At 38.8% G+C, this 17840-nt stretch overlaps 1 protein-coding gene and 1 long non-coding RNA gene across 7 annotated transcripts in view; one reads left to right on the forward strand and one right to left on the reverse strand.

The window, feature by feature from the left end:
- ATP10D (ATPase phospholipid transporting 10D (putative)) overlaps nucleotides 1-12223 on the reverse strand; it is a 41473-nt gene extending 29250 nt beyond the window's left edge. For 5 of the 6 annotated variants that reach the window (XR_010361320.1, XR_010361318.1, XR_010361319.1 and 2 more), the window contains exons 1-4: nucleotides 12104-12165; nucleotides 3270-3579; nucleotides 2305-2499; nucleotides 1529-1733 (exon numbers count right to left, since the gene is read on the reverse strand). Coding sequence is in view for 3 of the 6 variants with exons in the window: in XM_064418242.1 (XP_064274312.1) it covers nucleotides 1529-1733; nucleotides 2305-2499; nucleotides 3270-3535 (666 nt within the window). In the remaining 3 variants the exon portion in view is untranslated. Of the gene's footprint in view, nucleotides 1-1528; nucleotides 1734-2304; nucleotides 2500-3269; nucleotides 3580-12103; nucleotides 12166-12200 lie in introns of those variants that run through there. The other variant, XM_064418243.1, reaches the window with a different exon arrangement.
- Nucleotides 11022-13673, forward strand: LOC135299340 (uncharacterized). The gene is made up of 3 exons (XR_010361321.1): nucleotides 11022-11154; nucleotides 11290-11444; nucleotides 13455-13673. It is a non-coding gene; the product is annotated as an uncharacterized LOC135299340 (long non-coding RNA).
- Nucleotides 13674-17840: the final 4167 nt, after the last annotated feature.

Raw genomic sequence — 17840 nt, forward strand, 5'->3', positions numbered from 1 at the left:
AAAATCACTATGAGAGTTTCAGCTCCTGCCTCTTGCTTTCCTTTTGCCTTGCCTTCTCTTAAAGGAATCCCATGTGCACCAACAGGTGCCCCATTGATAAACCTTTTCATTGTGTTTCTACTTGCTCAGTCACAAAGAAGCAGGACATAACAACCTTGGAAATAGATTAAGACTCTGTAGTTCTTGTATTCATATGTTCTTTAATTTGGTGTTGTTTATTCCTTTTCTTCTGGGGTTAAAAAGTGGGAGAGGTCAGGCAGTCAACCCCTGACATGGCAATGCCAGTTTTACTCAGCCTGAGTTTATAAGGACAAATTCCCAGCCTGGAGCTCAGCCGGAGGTGCACTCAAGGTCTGTGAAACAGACCATGGCTGTACATTCAGAAACCAAGCAATCCTGACAAGAAGACTCTATAATAACTATAAATGTTTTTTTCCTATTTGAAAAAATGAACAGTCCTGAATGGTGAAGGAATTGACACTTTTTTTGGACAGTATGACTCTTCCTAGAATTTTGGTACAAGCTTTCAAAAAATAAAGAAATACGTCTTTTTCTTCAGTGGAACTCAAATCAGGAACTCAATCCCCCTGGTAGCAGGAGCTGGTATGAGAATTGGGCCACCTCAGTATATGCTGTAAGCCTGAAGAACCATTGGCATTTTGCTTTGTATAATAATATTTAAAAAAAAAAAAGATCAAACAGTGCTTCCTGCCTTGCTGTTTTAAGATTAAATCAAGAAATAAGAATAAAAACAGAAGTAAAAATAAAAGCAAGCATGTGACTGTTAGGGGATAAGAAACAGCCTTGTTCATGGATAGCACATCATGCCTTTGGTATTACCATACCCACTAAGTAATGGCACTTAGAGACAACTTCTCACTTCCTCACCACTGCTGTAAATTCAGAGGCAGTTCAGGTAATTTTTATGACCAGAGGTCTCAACACTTGGTTGTTACGGACAACACTGAAGCTCCCTGCTGTTGCTTTAAGCATGGTGTTTCAGCAGCAGAACTGAAGTCTACAGAAATGTCAGGATTCTTTAATCTTGTAATATTGTCTTTTTTGTGCCAGCCTCCAGCATTCTGGCTGCTAGGAATAATATTGAAATATTATAAGGGAGTAACAAAGTGTTTGCAGTGTGAAGAAAGGGTGAAAAAGATAGTATCTGCTCTTCTCTCTAGGTTTTCCTATAGCACAGAAATCCCTTCCAAAAAACTCCAATTTCTCACCCATGACATGTTATGTACCGTAACTAACTACTTGAGGTTTACCTGAATTGTTAATTTCAATGGTTTTCATCACTTGAAATAGATCTGTCTTTCTCTGGGTTATGCGAACACGCAAAGATTTGCTCTGAAACCACTCAAGCAACAAATTAGAACTGTGTTACCTAGTACCTTGAGTTTCAGATGGGGATTGCTGAGCTACCATGAGTTAGGCAGTCTAGAGGGCTGAGTCGTTTGGATTTTTTTAGTTCACCACCTGTCATGTCAGCTTTCTTACACTACTAGAAAAGCACAGTTTTTACCTGCTCTGAATATCCTCTCACCACCTGTCTCTGCTTTAGATTGGTTTCTCCATCAAGGCCTGCAGTTTCAATGTAACAGATCCCATCTGGGTCACTAGAATATAACAGCACCATGTCAGCAGGAATGATTTCATTGCGTGAAAGCCGGACAAAGTCCCCAACATTGACATTTTTCCAGCACTCATCTATGTATTTCTTCTCTTTCCTGGAATACACAGAACAGTGATTTTTTACAAATGCATAAGCTGAAACTGAGAAAAACCTACAGGTGCTATTTGTGGTGGCTACTACAACATATCAAAAGTGACATTTTCCAAAATACTTGTTGTACAAAGTACAACAAGATGACATTATTGAACAATAAACTAGCAGCCTTTCAACTTCCATTAAGCTATTTAGAAGAATTAAAAATACATGTTTCGAAACAAACGCTATGTTTAACAATGCTTCACTAGTCAAAGTACCTTGGTTAATACAGTATGAACACACACATGAACTCATTTGCCTCAAAGCAAAACTTTTTTTTCCTGATTTTACACTAACATGATAACCATTTAACAAAACTGGTGATCAAGTCACAATTAGACCCTGATATAAACACTCCTGTTTTGAGCAGGAGGTTAAGACTAAATGACTTTCAGACACCTTTTCCAAATTATATTATTTTATGCTTCTATAAGTATCCAGAAGGTAAACAAAAGAGTTATCACCAACTCTTTCATATAATAGTCATAATCCAATAATAACAATAAACCACATACACTCTTGTCTCTTACCTGCTATATACTTTGGTTACTAAGTTGTTTATCTGTTTATCCATTTTGTACCTTGAATAATCTTCCAGACCATCCTTCACTGCAATAATTGTCAGAACCCCTATCAGAGGTAGCATTGTAATTTCTTTTTGGAAAGCTTCAACTAGAGGAACCCAATTTAGGACAACCAGAAAGAGGAAATATAAATTGGCAACTCTGAAACAAAGAGAAAACACAGGATTTAACTGTGCTAGCAGGCAATGATCCTTATTTCCCCACTTCATGCTATACATACATTTAAGTTATCAGCAATTTATCTTTTCTTCACGTGCAATTTAAGGTATAACTATCCAGAACTCTGTTTTCTCTCTCCAGTCAACAGATTACCTAGCAACACAGTTGCTTAACATACATGATCAGGTAATGCAGAAACTAAGATTTCTCCGGTATTTTCAAAAATGTCCTCTAGGCACATGTTCTCCAGAGTGAAGCACTGGTGAATTTTGCACTCTCAAATTTCCAGGTCCTTTAAACTTAATTTTATCATCTCTTAGGGAAGATGACACGTTTTAAAAAGGGAGCCATCCTGTAACCTCCTTGTGTAGCTTGACAGATCTGTAGTTCTCCAAGCGAAAGGAAGATGAAAAAAATGGCAAGACAGAAAGCCATGAGGGAAGAGGAAAAAGACATTTGCAGGAAATAAGCTGAAAATCCCACTATCGATTGGTGTGTGGCAGTGCTCCAAGAGCAAGGAACAGTTCAACAGTCCAAAGAACAGAATAAGTGGAAAGCACATAAGCTAAGGAGAAAAGGATTAGCTTAACAATTATGATCCTCAAGAAACTTTGGCCATATAACATGTATCTTTTCAGAAGCAATAGGTCAGTGGGAGGAGTAATTTTTTAACATATAGTAACACAGACAAATGTTTAAATAGAAGTATTCAACTTCAGAAGAGTTACCACAACCAAAAAGGAGTTCCTTACCTGTGAAACTGTTCAAATAAATTCCGTGGTAAAAAATTCAATAAAGTATACCTAGTAGTCCGTATTTTGTTATTCATGTACAGTTTTGATACTTTTTCATACTCTTCTTTAAAATGTCCCAAACAGGGTATCACTATCCTATGTTTGCCAGTAGTTTTTGATGGCTGATAGTACTTGCTACTTGAATTGTTGCTGCTGCATTCTCTGCCCTCTGTTGATATCAGTCGCTGCCAGCGGTATCGGGCCCAGCGGATGGGATCTGCCATTTCTGCCACCTGAAACACTTTATAGTCCAAGGCGAATCATCTCTCTAGAAATGTTTGAAAATACAGCAAGTCACACAACAATTCTGTAAAGGCTTTCAACAAAAAGTCACAGCTACAGTTTTGAATGAGCCTAGGGAAAAAAGTAATTTTCATAATGAACCCAACCCAGAATGTTAATAGGTTATGTAAGGTCAGGAACTGCTGCTTCAAAGATTGAATTTATCTGAATTTCATCAAACCTTTCAGGATTCTATAATTTGATTACTCTGTTTAAAATGCACAATATTTTTGTAACAGAAGTCCACCCACCTGTTTCTCATGCTGTAGCATGGTGCAAAAAGGCAGACAAGCTGCTAATTCTGCAGAGAACAGCATTTTGAAAGGAATCCTCATCTCAGACACTGCAGTCCATGCTGATGGTTAACAAACCTCCTTAAACTCAGAAGTCACTAATCTAGTAATATGCATCTGAATAGAGGCTTTGACACAAAGTGAGGACTTGCCAGTGAAAGGCACTAAGTAGCTATCATCAACCAAACTTCTTCCAGTGAATTAAAGAGGTTTGAGAACTTTTAACAACTGACAGAGGATTAATAAATTTCATGCCAATGCTTCAACTTTATCCACCTAGTTAAGCTCTAGCATTCTACCCAGGAATTTGTTTTCCTACAGAGAGCCAAAGTTCATAGTTATAGGTGATACTCACTTTTAGCTGTATGTGCTGCTCACTTTATCAAATCACCCAATGAAGTCAGAAAAGGCCTCTTGCACAAACCATCCTTTAGCTGAAGCTCAAAAGTGCTGTTTTTTATACCAATTTTTTTACAATTTGAAAGTTTTAACTAGTGGTTGCTACATTTCTTGTATTACTTCTTCCATAGAACAGTTCATCATACATTTTTTTAAAACTATATATTGCACAAGCCAAAATCAGTACTTCTTGCTTCAGATACCATCTGGTATTTTACTACCTGCATAGATTCTAGCAAAATTTTTAACTAAAACCTCTTGCTAAATTCCCACACAAAAGCTGCTTCTGAAAGTTCTAAAACTTGCTGCATTTTCCTAAAGGAAATCTCTTTATAACAAACTCTCCTGTGTGGTTATCAAACTAATCCTGACTTGGGTTTCAGTCAATTCAAGCTTCTGTTCATGTGGTATCTTTCTCTTCTACTGACAAATGCCACTCTGTCCTGCTCAGATTCCTTCAAAATGTTGCTCTAAATTGTAATTTTCCAAACTATCAACTTGACTATTTTATCCAGACTATCTTCTTGGACATATCTTCCTTGATTCTTCTATTACATCTGCAGAATTCTTGACATGAGCACAATGCCCTCACCAGGTCCTCTGAAAACTGGGTAATATTAGTATTTCCACATCAACCCATTCTGTTCTGAAAAAGGAGATTCTTCAAACTTTCTAAAAAGCCAGGATGTCTGTGGCACAGCTAGAAAGCTTTTCTCTAATGTTTATCTGGCCTTTTCATCTCATCAAATTAAGATGGGACATTTTTGTCCCATCACCATTAGCTGTGGATAGCTATCGACTGTCATGGTGTCTGGGAAGACTGGAACCATGTACATGAAAATCATGTTCTTTAGAAACCATGAACTGCACATGAAAGAGAGGAAAAAACCACCAAAACCTCTATACAGCATTTCCCTGCTGTGCTTCCAAGGCCCTTCAGCAGGGCTGCCCCAGGCATCATAAGGGACCAGCATGAGGAAAAGGCTTTCCCTTTTTTCTCAGTCCTAAACCTTGTGGTCCCAGTAATCATCAGACTATCAAAGGTTGCAAGAGTATGCAGCTATGTCTGGGACTTCTTAGAGAAGCAAGAAAGAGATTGTGAAGATTTTTTAAAACACATGGCATCCTCTTATTTTCACACAATGTGGCATCGTCTATCCTTGCTTCCTCTAATCCTGCTGCCTGGGAGACAGTTCCCAGAGGGACTGCCCTCTGTATAGAGGTTACTGTGCCATTTCAGTCAGGGTCAGCCTTTCCTCCAGAAATGGGAACTGACATTTAGAAACAGCTACTTCACACCAATGAATCACTTTAAATGTATGGCTACCATACAGTCATACATATGAACACTGATCTGTACACACATGAAAGAGATGCTCCAGCTAACTTACACTGAGCCTGAGAACAAGTCTAAAGATTGAAAGGTCTTCAAACTGTTCAGGGACTGCAGAACATACTGCTAGTGGAGTCCATACATGACTATGCAGATTTCAATACAAGTAGAGCTCTCAAACTCCCAAACTAACATAGATTCACTCATCTACAAAAGTCAGGACTGAATTAAAGAACCAAGTACTAGAAATTAAAGAATTTTAAAAGATGACTGGCTGAAAAGAGGTAGGTTGGGTTTTTTTTTTTTCATGCAATCACAAATTTCAGCAGTTCAGCAATTAAAAAAAACAAACTTCTGGATTTTGGATGATATCCTTAAGGCTTGCACATTTTGAAGAAACAACAATTCTCCTTAATTGTCTCTGCTGTGAAAATTATTTTGTACAATGGAAGACCTTTTCAAATAAATGTTTGCTTTAACTAAAACTATGCTGGATTATCAGGGAGAGTTTTACCATCGTTTCTTCTTTTAAATTTACCAGACTACTTCAAGCTTTCATCTTCAGCATGAATCATACAGGGTGTGTCAATTAACCACACTTTTGCCCAATAATCTGACATATCTCTACTCACTGTTAAAGTGTACAATGACATAGGAGCAAACTTTAGTAAGTAAATGCCAGGAAATTTCACAAGTTACCACCAGCCAGATACCTGAGAGCAGGTTACATTTGTATGAAAACAAACATGATTTTCACTAAGACCAGTGAAACAAACATCTGATACTGTTAAAGAAGGAAGGAACTCTATCTTGACCTCCCAGGGCTAATGCGAATGCAAAAGCTTAAACAGGAAATCCTGTTCATTCAGCAAAAATTATGTAGGCAAAATAACCTACACAGCTAAAATACACCCCACAAATTTCAAAACTTTCTAAATTCTAAGTACTTTTGGCTTACATAATCTATTATCTTTTCTAGCATTTGATACTCAGTGACCACCATTTTTACAAGATAAAGCAGTTGGGAAAGCAGGGAGGATGAGCACTGAACATTTTAACAGGACAGCATGTTAAGAAGGAATTCCTCACCACTAGATGAGGAGCTAATAGTTTAAACTGCATATGCAATGTCGAAGAGCAGTCACCCCCCACCACATACATCTCTCTGACTCCTAACACAGCTCCAAAACTGCCCCATCTTCCTCAGAGAAGCAGAGCTTAGAAAGGAACAGGAAACATCAGATTCAGTTCCGTGCACTGCATGTTTTTGTCAGTATCTCCGGTGTTCTAATGTAACTACATCTAAGAAAACTGAAGATTGTAGGGATGAGAAATAACAAACACAAACCCACAGCACTGGAAACACTGTATGAGAAATAACAACTAATCTCCTATGATCAGAGAGGTGAATCAGACAATTAACACATCCTGGGAAAAAAGTATCTGCATCTCATCCTCTGCCATAATGCCCTCTGACTCACTTGGGATTTGACTGAGATACTACTTTGCAAATTTATTTTTTCAAATAATTTGTATCAGCATTTTAAAATAGCACTTTTGATGTTCCAAATAAACCTCTTTTGCATTTCTTAACTCAATTTTGAGTAATTTTATTCTTCTTCCACAATAAATTTGGTTCATAAAGTATTGAACACATTTTCTGTGGTCAGAAGGAGTTTCATCAGCTTCATGTTAGACAATTGAGAGGATTAAGTCACCAAAGATCAAATAAACGCTATTTTAAATTTTTTTTCTGAGAAATTAAGTCCCTTAAAACATTATTTGACCTTCTTGTCATGTTATTTTTCATAGCCAAGTTTTGAGTTCCCCAGCTAATGTGAACTTAAAGTAGAAATACAAAACAGCAGGTATTTCTGGAAACATTGGCAAATGATCTACAAGATGTGTTACTCTGAAGCACTATTTTTAGAAGTTAATTTCTAAAAAATATGTTTATGTTTAAAACCCCCAGGAATAATGCTCATGTATTTGAAAACAGGAAGCCTAAATGATCACATGCTAACTTTTGAGGACAGCCTCACACAAGCTATCCTGTCCTCCTTTTCACACTATACAGTGCTCAAGTAAACACTCTTGGTCTTGCTAAAACTGGAGGGACTAGATATTGTTAACATGACATAGCTGCCTGTCATACCTTTGTTAAAGCAAGGCACAACAGCATCATTTTTACCACAGGACAGATCAACACTATACACTCTCCATGTTTGACCATCCTATATCACAACCAAAACAGTCTTTGAGAACTCTCTGCCAGTGGTAATGCTGAGAAAACCCCCACTTCTAGAGTCTGTACCCTGGAAGAAGGGCATTGCATCATAAAGCCCCATGTAAGCATTCTCTTGTATGTGTATTTCATGTCTATAAGTTGTTTTCTTTCCCCATCACTTCCCTTCCACTTTGTAAAGTCTTTTGTAAATTCTGTCAGCTTCCAATTCTGTGAAGTATCACCTGCATATCTGCATGCAACCCATTACTCTGAGCTTTCCTACTGGGGGATGGAGCTGACACTAAAAATTCCTTAATTCCAGTTATATTATTGGTAGCCTTTGGCAAATCACTTAGCAATCCCTGATCTCTCTCATACTAGATAATTTCTTAAGATCATCAGCAGAACAGATGTGCAGATAATTTAGCCTACGTTTATCCTGCTCTGGAAGTGCACCTTACTATTATGCTGTGGTCATTTGCTCACATGTCACGTGAAGTGCCTTACCACTCAGCCTGGCTTCTCCTAACCACTTCCTCCCTTCTGACAACATCCTTCTCTTTTGCTGTGACCTCCAAATAACTAGTCCTCATTTTTCATTCAGAAAATTCTTTGTTAAATGCACTTGGTAATGACATATTTCACAAGAATGTTCCCTAGACCTTTGACACATGCATGCTTATGGTGTGTGTCTCTATCCTGCTGCTTCTCAGGCACTGTGCAATAGCCTTCATCAGGGCTAGTTTCCAGGAGGAAGGAATAAATCAATTGTTGGCAAACAGAAATGCAATTAAAAAAAATTCATTATCTTACCTGAAAAATTTCTACAGCACCTAGAAGGGAAGCAACTCAGACAATGGATCTCCTGCTTAGGTCTGAGGTTCTGGGTGACCAGGGAATATAAAAAATGCTATCTTAGATGGAAGTCACACTACACAATGGGGAAGAGTGGATCCTCCCCAGTCCACACAAGTCCTATTTAAACCTCTTAGCAAGTGTTACTGCACAGGTTCACTACACTACTCTACACTAGCACTACACTGACAGAACTATACAGGCTGAATGTTAAAAACTCCTGTTAATCATCTTTCAAAACTCATAAGCTAGCAGAAAATGAAGAAGCTTCAGGGAACCAGGGCCTGAAGATTAATTTATACTCTGAAGAACAAATACTTCTTTTCTCCTTAGGTTTTATGCTTTCTCTGTAACATGCAATTTCACAAATTTGTCACACATTTGCAAGCCAATAGGAAATCTGCTAAGACATTCTAATATGCCAAATAGATCTGGATAAGAGACTTTTGCTGTCAATTTATGGGACAAACAGCCAAAAATCTGCAGGAATCAAAACTTCAAATTGAGAAAATTATGTGGCCATTTGCAACCATATATTTGGAGATATATCTATAAAAGAGATATAAGCATTATTGAATTAAGAATGGAAGGCAGATGTTAGTATGAAAAATCAGTTGCTGCGGTACTATTGTGCCATGCACTCCTACCTACAAAGTCTTATTTAGCACAGGCAACACTGAAACCTTGCAAGCCTTGAAGAGCCTTGGATCTTAGAAAGGAAATTTCTTAGTTATGGGTATTTTAAGCCAGCCATCAACAGCTCTTCACAAATTAAAAACAACCATCAGGATGCAGTAAAACCCAAGAAATGCCAAGGCCATGACACAAAGATGGATGCAAGATAATTTAATAGTAAACCATGCAGTAATACTGGTTAACATACTACAGTGTGGGAGCAGAAAAATATGAAGCAGTATAAAAGCAGAAAATCTCCTTCATCTTGGGTAAAGTTATTTAGGATGCCAATCAGATCTTCTACCAATGGACAGAACCAAACCACACACTAGCAAATTTTAGGGTTAAATTGATGAAATATTTTTAAAATAAAATAACTGCTGAAGAGTGATCATCTGTGAAAATATTTTACATCCCTTTTTTCCATCAGAAAAGTTCTCCTTTATGCTGTGTTCTCATGCACCACATTGGTCTCAAAACTGTAAACCAAAACCTTACAGTTTAAATCTTACTCTTTTATGACTGTCTTTCCACACAGATACACCTTTAGCTTATGGTCAGGCAGCATTTAGTCACTACAGATGCTTTGTTATGTGTGAAATGTACATGAATTTCACAGTAAGACTAAGGTGTGGACCATATTAAAAATTTATACTGGTGTTCATGTAATGCAGAAGAATGTGATTTTTTTTTTTCTTTGTAGCCATGTACACTCCCTATGCTACCATAAATACTTTTAAGATAAATTGAGCCATATTGGCAGTATTGCTGGTTTCTAAAGGGCCAAAACTCTTTTGTGTAGGTAAGGTCTAGTATACTCATTGAAATTTATACCAAAAATAACTATTAAAGCAAGAAAGTGTACCTGAGTTCCTAAAATCCTAGATTAGGTTTCTATTTTTTTCTATTCTTCTGGTTTTCTAAGACACCTACATAATCAGGTACTCAAAAGTTCCATAAATTCCCAAGGCACCCATTGAGGATCTCAGGTCTAATGCTACAGGGTTAGTGAATTTTTGACAAAACCAACTCTTGTAAGACCTCAGGAAGACAATCAGATTTGCCACAGAGCAATAAAATCTGCCTACTGCTTGGGGATATATTGACAGGAATAACCTGTGAATCCACTTTAACCACTAGAGACTTCCTGTAAGGCTATAAAACATACTGTTGAGATGTTATTTCAAACCTGAAAATGAGAAGTAACCTACAGCAATTGAAGGCTCAACTACAAATGTGTATCTTTAAAGTTTTTATTAATAAAAATGAAGCCAAAATATTTAGAAGCCTAAAAACAAAATATGCAAGGAGTTAAGAATACTGAAATTCTGACCCTAGTAACCCTAAAACTATGTAAGACAACAGATTATGACTGCTGTGAGCAGCTGAACTGAGTTAAAAGTTAACACTGAACAGAATTGTTCTCACTTCTGCCTTCCACTCCTGGCTCAGTCAACTCCTTCATAATGAGTCTGGTACTTACAGAACCTGGTTCTCACTGATCTGCAAGCCCTTTTACTAACTCAAAGACAGTAACATCACTGGATTTCCCAATCCATCATTACAGCTGTGAAAGTACTCATGTTGGCACAAGCAAGGTGGGACAGGAATGTCTGATTAGAGAGTATCTTTGAGTACTCATGTAGAGCACTTGGCCCTAATTTCAGTCTAGTTTTCATTAGAAACATCTGTCAGCTCTGGTTATTGCCTTTGAAATTCAGATCATCCAGGGCAGTGGCAATTAACAAAAGAAAGTGATCCTCACCTGTCAGTCCTCCTGTAAGCAGTAAGTGCCCACACACCAACTGTAAAAATTCAGTTTAAACAATGGCTTGAGACCTAACCCTAACCCTTTCTGCGTGACTCCCTTTGGAGTCACACAGAAGAGCTAAGCTAATTCAATTCCAATCCTAGGTAAACCACTTAGCGTCCTCTCTTCTGGAAACCACCACTAATGAAAACAAGAACAATGACAACTCTGTTAACTTTGGTGATGATATGAAGATAGCCATATTTTTAAAATAAGAGGTCTGTCAACACTAGGATCACTGGGGAGATATAAATACCCTGTAAGTATTGCTTTGTAAGTATTAAAATAATAGTAATTTTGATATTAGAAGTGCACTTTTCTTCAGCAGCTGCCTTTCTGATATGAACTTGGATTATTCTTCTCCATCTTTGTGAATACTTTGCATTACTAAGTCCAGTAACTACTGCTGTGATCCCATCCTGCGAGTGAACATGTGCACTCTGCACCCCTCCGTACTTTCCTGGACTTTCAGGAATTTCCCTGTGACTTAAATGGACTTAAATCTACTTCCTTGCCATGAATCTGCGAAGTAGCAAAAAGCTGACCCCTCAGTCACCACTGTGAACTACTAAATTATTATTATTATTATTATAAAAGACTTTTGTTTCTGGAGTGAAAGTCGAGGAGATTAACATACGCAGTGGCGGGGGGGTGGAGGTCGCTCGTGGCCCAGGGGAGATTTAAAACCATAAACCCACAAATGGTCCTTTTCCAGCGCCGAGCTCCCCGGGGGCCGCTCGGTGCCGGCAGCGCTCTCGGGCCGGCGGGCGGGCTGAGGGGAGCTCCCCGCGGCCGCCGCTTCCGCGTCTGCCCCGCCTCGGCTCGGCCCCGGAGCCCGGCACCGCCGTCCTCCCGCACCGCCACCCACGCACCCGACCCCACGGGCGAGCTGTGCCCCTGAAACCGCTCCGGACTTACCGAGGGAGCCGCGCACATCCCCGGGAATGGCCGCGCAGCCGCCCCGCCCCGCCGGTGCTGCCCGGCCCCCGCCCGCCTCCGGCCCTCCGCCCCTCACCTGCCCCCGCCCGCCTTTGGCCGCTCGTTCCTTTCGCCCCTTTCCCTCTCCGATCCTTCTCCGCCGAGGAGTGACTGAGGCGGGACCCGGCGGCCCGAGCTGCGGCCGGGGACCCTTCCAAAAGCGGCTCCTCCGCACGCCCCAGGGCTCGGGGTGAGGGAGCTTTGCTCTCTGCCATGGAGTCTGTGAAAAACGCCAGTCACTGGCTTTTAAGATTTTAATAGTAAAAAAATAGTTATAAAAATAGTAATATAATTAGAGTAATAAAAATTTGAACAATTGAGATTAGGACAACACGAGACAATAAGAACAAACAGTTACGGACCTCCGGGTACCTTTTTCTGGGCAAAATAAGCCCGAAAAAGGACACCCGTTAACAGAGGATGAACCCTTAAAAACAACAGCTTGTTGCATATTCATACATTTCATACTTGATGCATAAATTCCATTTAAACAGAGGATCCTCTCTCGTCATCATCAACTTCTTCCTCTTAATCCTACCGGCTCCTTCATGGCTGAGCAAGGCGGGAAGAAGTTCGTATCTCCCGATAAAAGAGCAATAAATTCTCTTTCTCTGAAAGATTTAGGTGTCCTGTGGCTGCTGTCTCAGTGCGAGTCCTCTCTTTAAAAAAATATCTTACATAGCATAGTTTCTATTTTAACATTATGTTATAACCTAAAACTATATTTAACACACTACTTATGAAAATAAATACAGCATAACTTTCTGACAGAACACATATAATATTAATTTTAATATTTGATTATATGATTAATTAATATATTAATATGATTAATATATGATTGGCGAAAAGCCAATCATAAAATACCCATTTTTCACAGAGTCCATGATGCTTAGTTAGTTATTGTTTAAAGGTTTGGTTTTTTCTGTGCCTTAAGGCCTCAGCAGATGGAGTTTGGGGTAGGGTATGGCTGTCACAGAACTTGACACCCTTGTGTCGTAAGGGAAAGCTTGACACCAAGCCCGTAGGGGAAACTGATGTTCTTACTTTTTTACAGTCATTTACAACACTGAAGGCAGCTTGGCCTGTCTAAACATAAATTTTCTAGCCACTGGGCTAATCTAAGTTAGCAAACACTTCCTCTTGTTTTTTAGGAAGTAAGCCTCTGGCTATTGAGAAACTGCCCAAATTGCCTTAAACAAATCACTGCCATCAAGAACCTCAGTGAGTTTTTCCATCAATAACCCTTGTGAAATCCCACATTGTCCTTTTTGATCTTATTGCCTTCCAGGGTACTCTTGAAGGCTGCCTCTTACAATGAAATCACATGGCCTTTTACATGAAAGTGAGAGGATTCCTGATTCAGGACCATCTTCTGCTGAAAAAGAAAGAAGAAGAAAAAAATCCACCAGGTTATGTTATTTGCATATCTCTTGGTCCCTATTGAAATAGACTGAGATTACCAGTACTTGTCCAGTGTCAACAATGAATTCTTTGCAGAGAGCTGGGAGGGCTGTGCTGAGCAGGGGTACTTGCTTGTGCTCTCCTTCCCACCTATGTGCATGGTGTTGTCTTCCACTGTTTCCTGCACTCTAGCATGTCCAGCACCCCTGACCACATGCTGAAAACATTTTGGTTACATTCAGTGAACAGCTGCTGATGGTCTGGTCTCTGGAGTGCCCATACGGCTAGTGGAAATTTCAAAACATATTGGCATGTCAGCTGGAATAAAAATTCTACATGAAGGAAGTCTGTAACTACTGCCTTGAAATTACACAGGTTCTTCTTGGCAGAAAAATATGTGGAGTTCTATTTTTTTGCAGGATCTACCACCTTTGCTGGCTCAGGTGCTGTAGGAAAGAGGAATGAACTCTGGGGAGGGCAGAGCAAGCTGCTGCAAGACACGAGGTGGTAGTAGGCTTTGCCAAAACCCAGTTACTTTAAAGTGATTTAACCAGGTAACATTGATTTATTGGAACATTCAAGTTGGCAGAGATGTTTGACAAAGAAGAGAATATCACACAGCTTGTCACCAACCACAGCTACTGTAATCCCATTGCAACCGTAAATAATTCATATCCAGAGTCTTACGTTTCCCATTCATTTTTTTCATGCATGACAGTCCATTCTTTAAGCCTGCAACTATGAAAGGCATTATTTTGTTTGCCTTGTTTGTGCAGCAATAACAATTGCCTCAATTAGGCCTCTACATCAGAAATGCATGCAAAAATACCTGACCAAGCTGTAAATGAGCTACCCTGGCTGCCAGAAAGAGCACAGCTGCCTTAGTGCAGCACTCTGTGCACTTTAATTAGATGTGTTGAAGCAGAGCATGTGAGCTGTTTGGAGAGGCAAGGCTGATCAGGTGAGTGGGAGGCATTGCTGACTCCTGACTTGGCCATTACATACACGTTTGCACTTTTATCCTTCTGTCCAATTGTCCAGTAGTATGAATGGTCTTGATTCCAGGCATGCAAAGCAACCATCCAGCACGTCTGAAATGTAATTAAATTGTCTTCTCCCAGGTATCCTATGGAAAAGTAACTACAAAGACCATAGTCACCAGAGATAATGCTTGATTGAGAAATCTTTCTGATAGCTTTTCTGTGTGGAAGTAATACACAGATATATCCTTTTTTTGTTTCCCCAGAGATCTGCAGGTGTTTTTATATCATCTCCTGAACCACCACATGAAAAAGGAACACTTTGAAATTCAGGTCATCCAGGGTAGTGGCAATTAACAAAAGAATGTGATCCTCACCTGTCAGTCCTATGTTTTGCTCCTGTAAACAGTAAGTGCCCACACACTACCTGTAAAAATTCAGTTTAAAACAATGGCTTCAGACCAGCTTTGGAGTCACACAGAAGAGCAAAGTGAATTAAATTTCACTCTGATCTTAGTGTCACTAAGTGCCCTAAACCACTTAGTGCCTTCTCTGCTGGAAACTACCACCAATGAAAACAAGAATAATGACAATTCTGTTATCTCTTGGTGATGATATGAAGACAAGTATGTTTTTAAATAAGAAGTTTCTCAACACTTTGGTCATTGATGAGATGTGAATACCCCGTAAGTATTGCTTTTAAGTACTAAAATAATTTTGATATTAGAAGTATATTTTTCTTCAGTAGCTGTCTTTCTTACAAGAACTTGGATTATTCTTTCCTATCTTTGTGAATACTTTTCATAACTAAATCCACTAAGTATTATCATGGTCCAACCCTCTAAGTGACCCTGTGTGCTCTGCACCCCTCCATATTTTGCTGGAGTTTTTCTGGAGTTTCCTGATATCAGTCCAATGACACAAGAGCTGTTGATGATTCCAGAACAGTCACAGAGCTCTTTGTGCATTTCTAACCCTCCATCTGTTCATGGCTACAATAACTCTGCAAGTACAAGCATGAACAACTCAGCCTGCTGTGCTCTTACAGGCACTATCTGGGATACATGAGAGGAACTCGTGAACTGCCAACTAAACATGTTGGCAAACTGAAAACTTTCCAATGAAGACATGAAAGGAAGAGGGAAATTTGCCATAGCATGCTATCAAACATTTCCCAGAGCATCTCAAGTTAATGGAATGTGAAAACCTGGGTATGATTCTTCTCTGGGAGAATCTCTTCCCCAGAGGAGAATCATACCCACTGATGATTCCAGTGCCAAATCCACATAAATAGCAGTGCCAGGGGGGATTTGGGGTTGTAGACATAGATGATAATCATGACTGCAGTGTAGATGCTCCCACATCAGCTTAGTGCTTTCATATGAGGTCAGTGGATATACTGGAGAGATCCAGTGTGTATTTACAGGTAAACAGTGACATATTATGATATCCACTCTAGTTCAAATACATTTGAAGATGTGGTGGCATGTTAATAATAACTTATAGCGAGAAAGGGATTTTGTTACTATCCAGTAATGTCATGATGTTTTTATTTCATTAGCTCTGCAGTAAATGCAAATAATTTAACCAAAGCAGAGATTTAAAAAAAAAAAAAAAAAAAAAAAAAAAAAAAAAAAAAAAAAAAACAAACAAACAAAAAAAAAACCACAAAAAAACCTTGAATTTTAAATTACACTGAATTATTGTTTGACAGATCATTGACTGATAAACATGTGTTTAGAGTCCTAAGCAATGCTGACAGAACAAATTAAAGCAATCTGTTGTGCTTATCACTAAGGTAATTTCCTACAAGATCATCAGATGTATCTCTTGGCAGGACCCCTGCAAGGCAGATACACAGTGAACAAACAGCTGTTTATCTGCTCTAGTTTGTGTGTGGCCATAGCCTTTATTTACCACACACTGTCTAGATCTGTACTGCTTTATTGATATCTGTGTGAGGAGATTGTTTTCATCACTTGAGTGAGCATTTTATAAATAGTGAATCATGAATTTTCCTTCAATTTTCCTGCTCCCTGTGAGACAAGAAGGTATTACCACTTTCAGGTTACAAATGAAATTGGTATAAGGGAGAATAAGCACCACAAGATGAAAGTGTTCGCTAGTGAATCTGAGTCTACATGCTCAGTTTGAAAGATTGAGCATTTGTTTTAATATTTTATCACGCAAGATATATTTAATGTAAATGATATACATTTCAAAATCTTAAAGGAATAGAATTGTATGTAAATATTATTGTGGGAACTTTCCTGAAAGGCATTTTCAGGGTCATTAAATCCTTGTAATTGCAAGCATGCCATACAATCTGTTTCATAAATTGACTGAATTTTTCTAGAGCTAGTTAGGTATTTTGTTCATATTACTGTACTAAAAAAATTGCCCCAGAGTTTGGTTGCTGTGAGGGTTAAGAATTATCAATTTCTTACCCATTTGCTCATATACTTGCAGTGACTACTGCTTCCATTAAATCATTCTTTTTGTTCCTGGTGTTTATCAATACACCTTTGTTTTGCTAAAGTAAACCAGATAAGAATGAATCATATCAAACTGACCAAAGGCTAACTAAATTTCGAATAAAAGTGTAATGCAGTTTAATAATCTATTCAGACCTTAGTTAATGTTGGATAAATTGCTGTGACATAGCTTGTGTAGACAAGTTTTAAGGGAATAACTGACTAATACTCACTCATGTAATCCTCATGCTTTGCCTTTGATTTATACCATCAAGTTTAGGCAACTGCATAATGGAAGGAATCAGGAAGCTGGCATTAGGTGCCAGTTCTGGAGGGCAGTTATTAGCAGGCAGTAGCAGTTATTTTTATTGGCACAGGACTTATTGATTGTCACTCATTGTGGTTTGGCATTGTGTGTATTAGGAACTTCCATCCTGAAAGCCACTAAGATGAGATTTATTGTTCTAGAGATTTTCATCTTATCCATTCTGCAGAAAGTAATTATCAGCTGGAATTTAACAAGGAATCTGAAGGTCTTTCACTTTTAAGAGGCTCTGAATTAACAAGAGAAGCAGAAAATAATTTTAAATGAGATACTGTCAGCTTACTGCATCAGGAATGTACCTCATGTCCTGACATTTTTACTTTATCCAATAGAGAAGCTGAGGTGGTAGTCTACAGGGAGACTTAAGCTTCTGACAATCCATTTTCACTCCCCGTGAACTAACACAGGCCCATTGACTGTAAGAAGATACAAAACTAACCCTAAAAAAAGGGAACACCATGTAATGCTGACACTTGTGGACTGATAGAAAAGTG

The sequence above is a fragment of the Passer domesticus genome, chromosome 4 (assembly GCF_036417665.1).
Source record: "Passer domesticus isolate bPasDom1 chromosome 4, bPasDom1.hap1, whole genome shotgun sequence".
NCBI classification, from domain to species: domain Eukaryota; kingdom Metazoa; phylum Chordata; class Aves; order Passeriformes; family Passeridae; genus Passer; species Passer domesticus.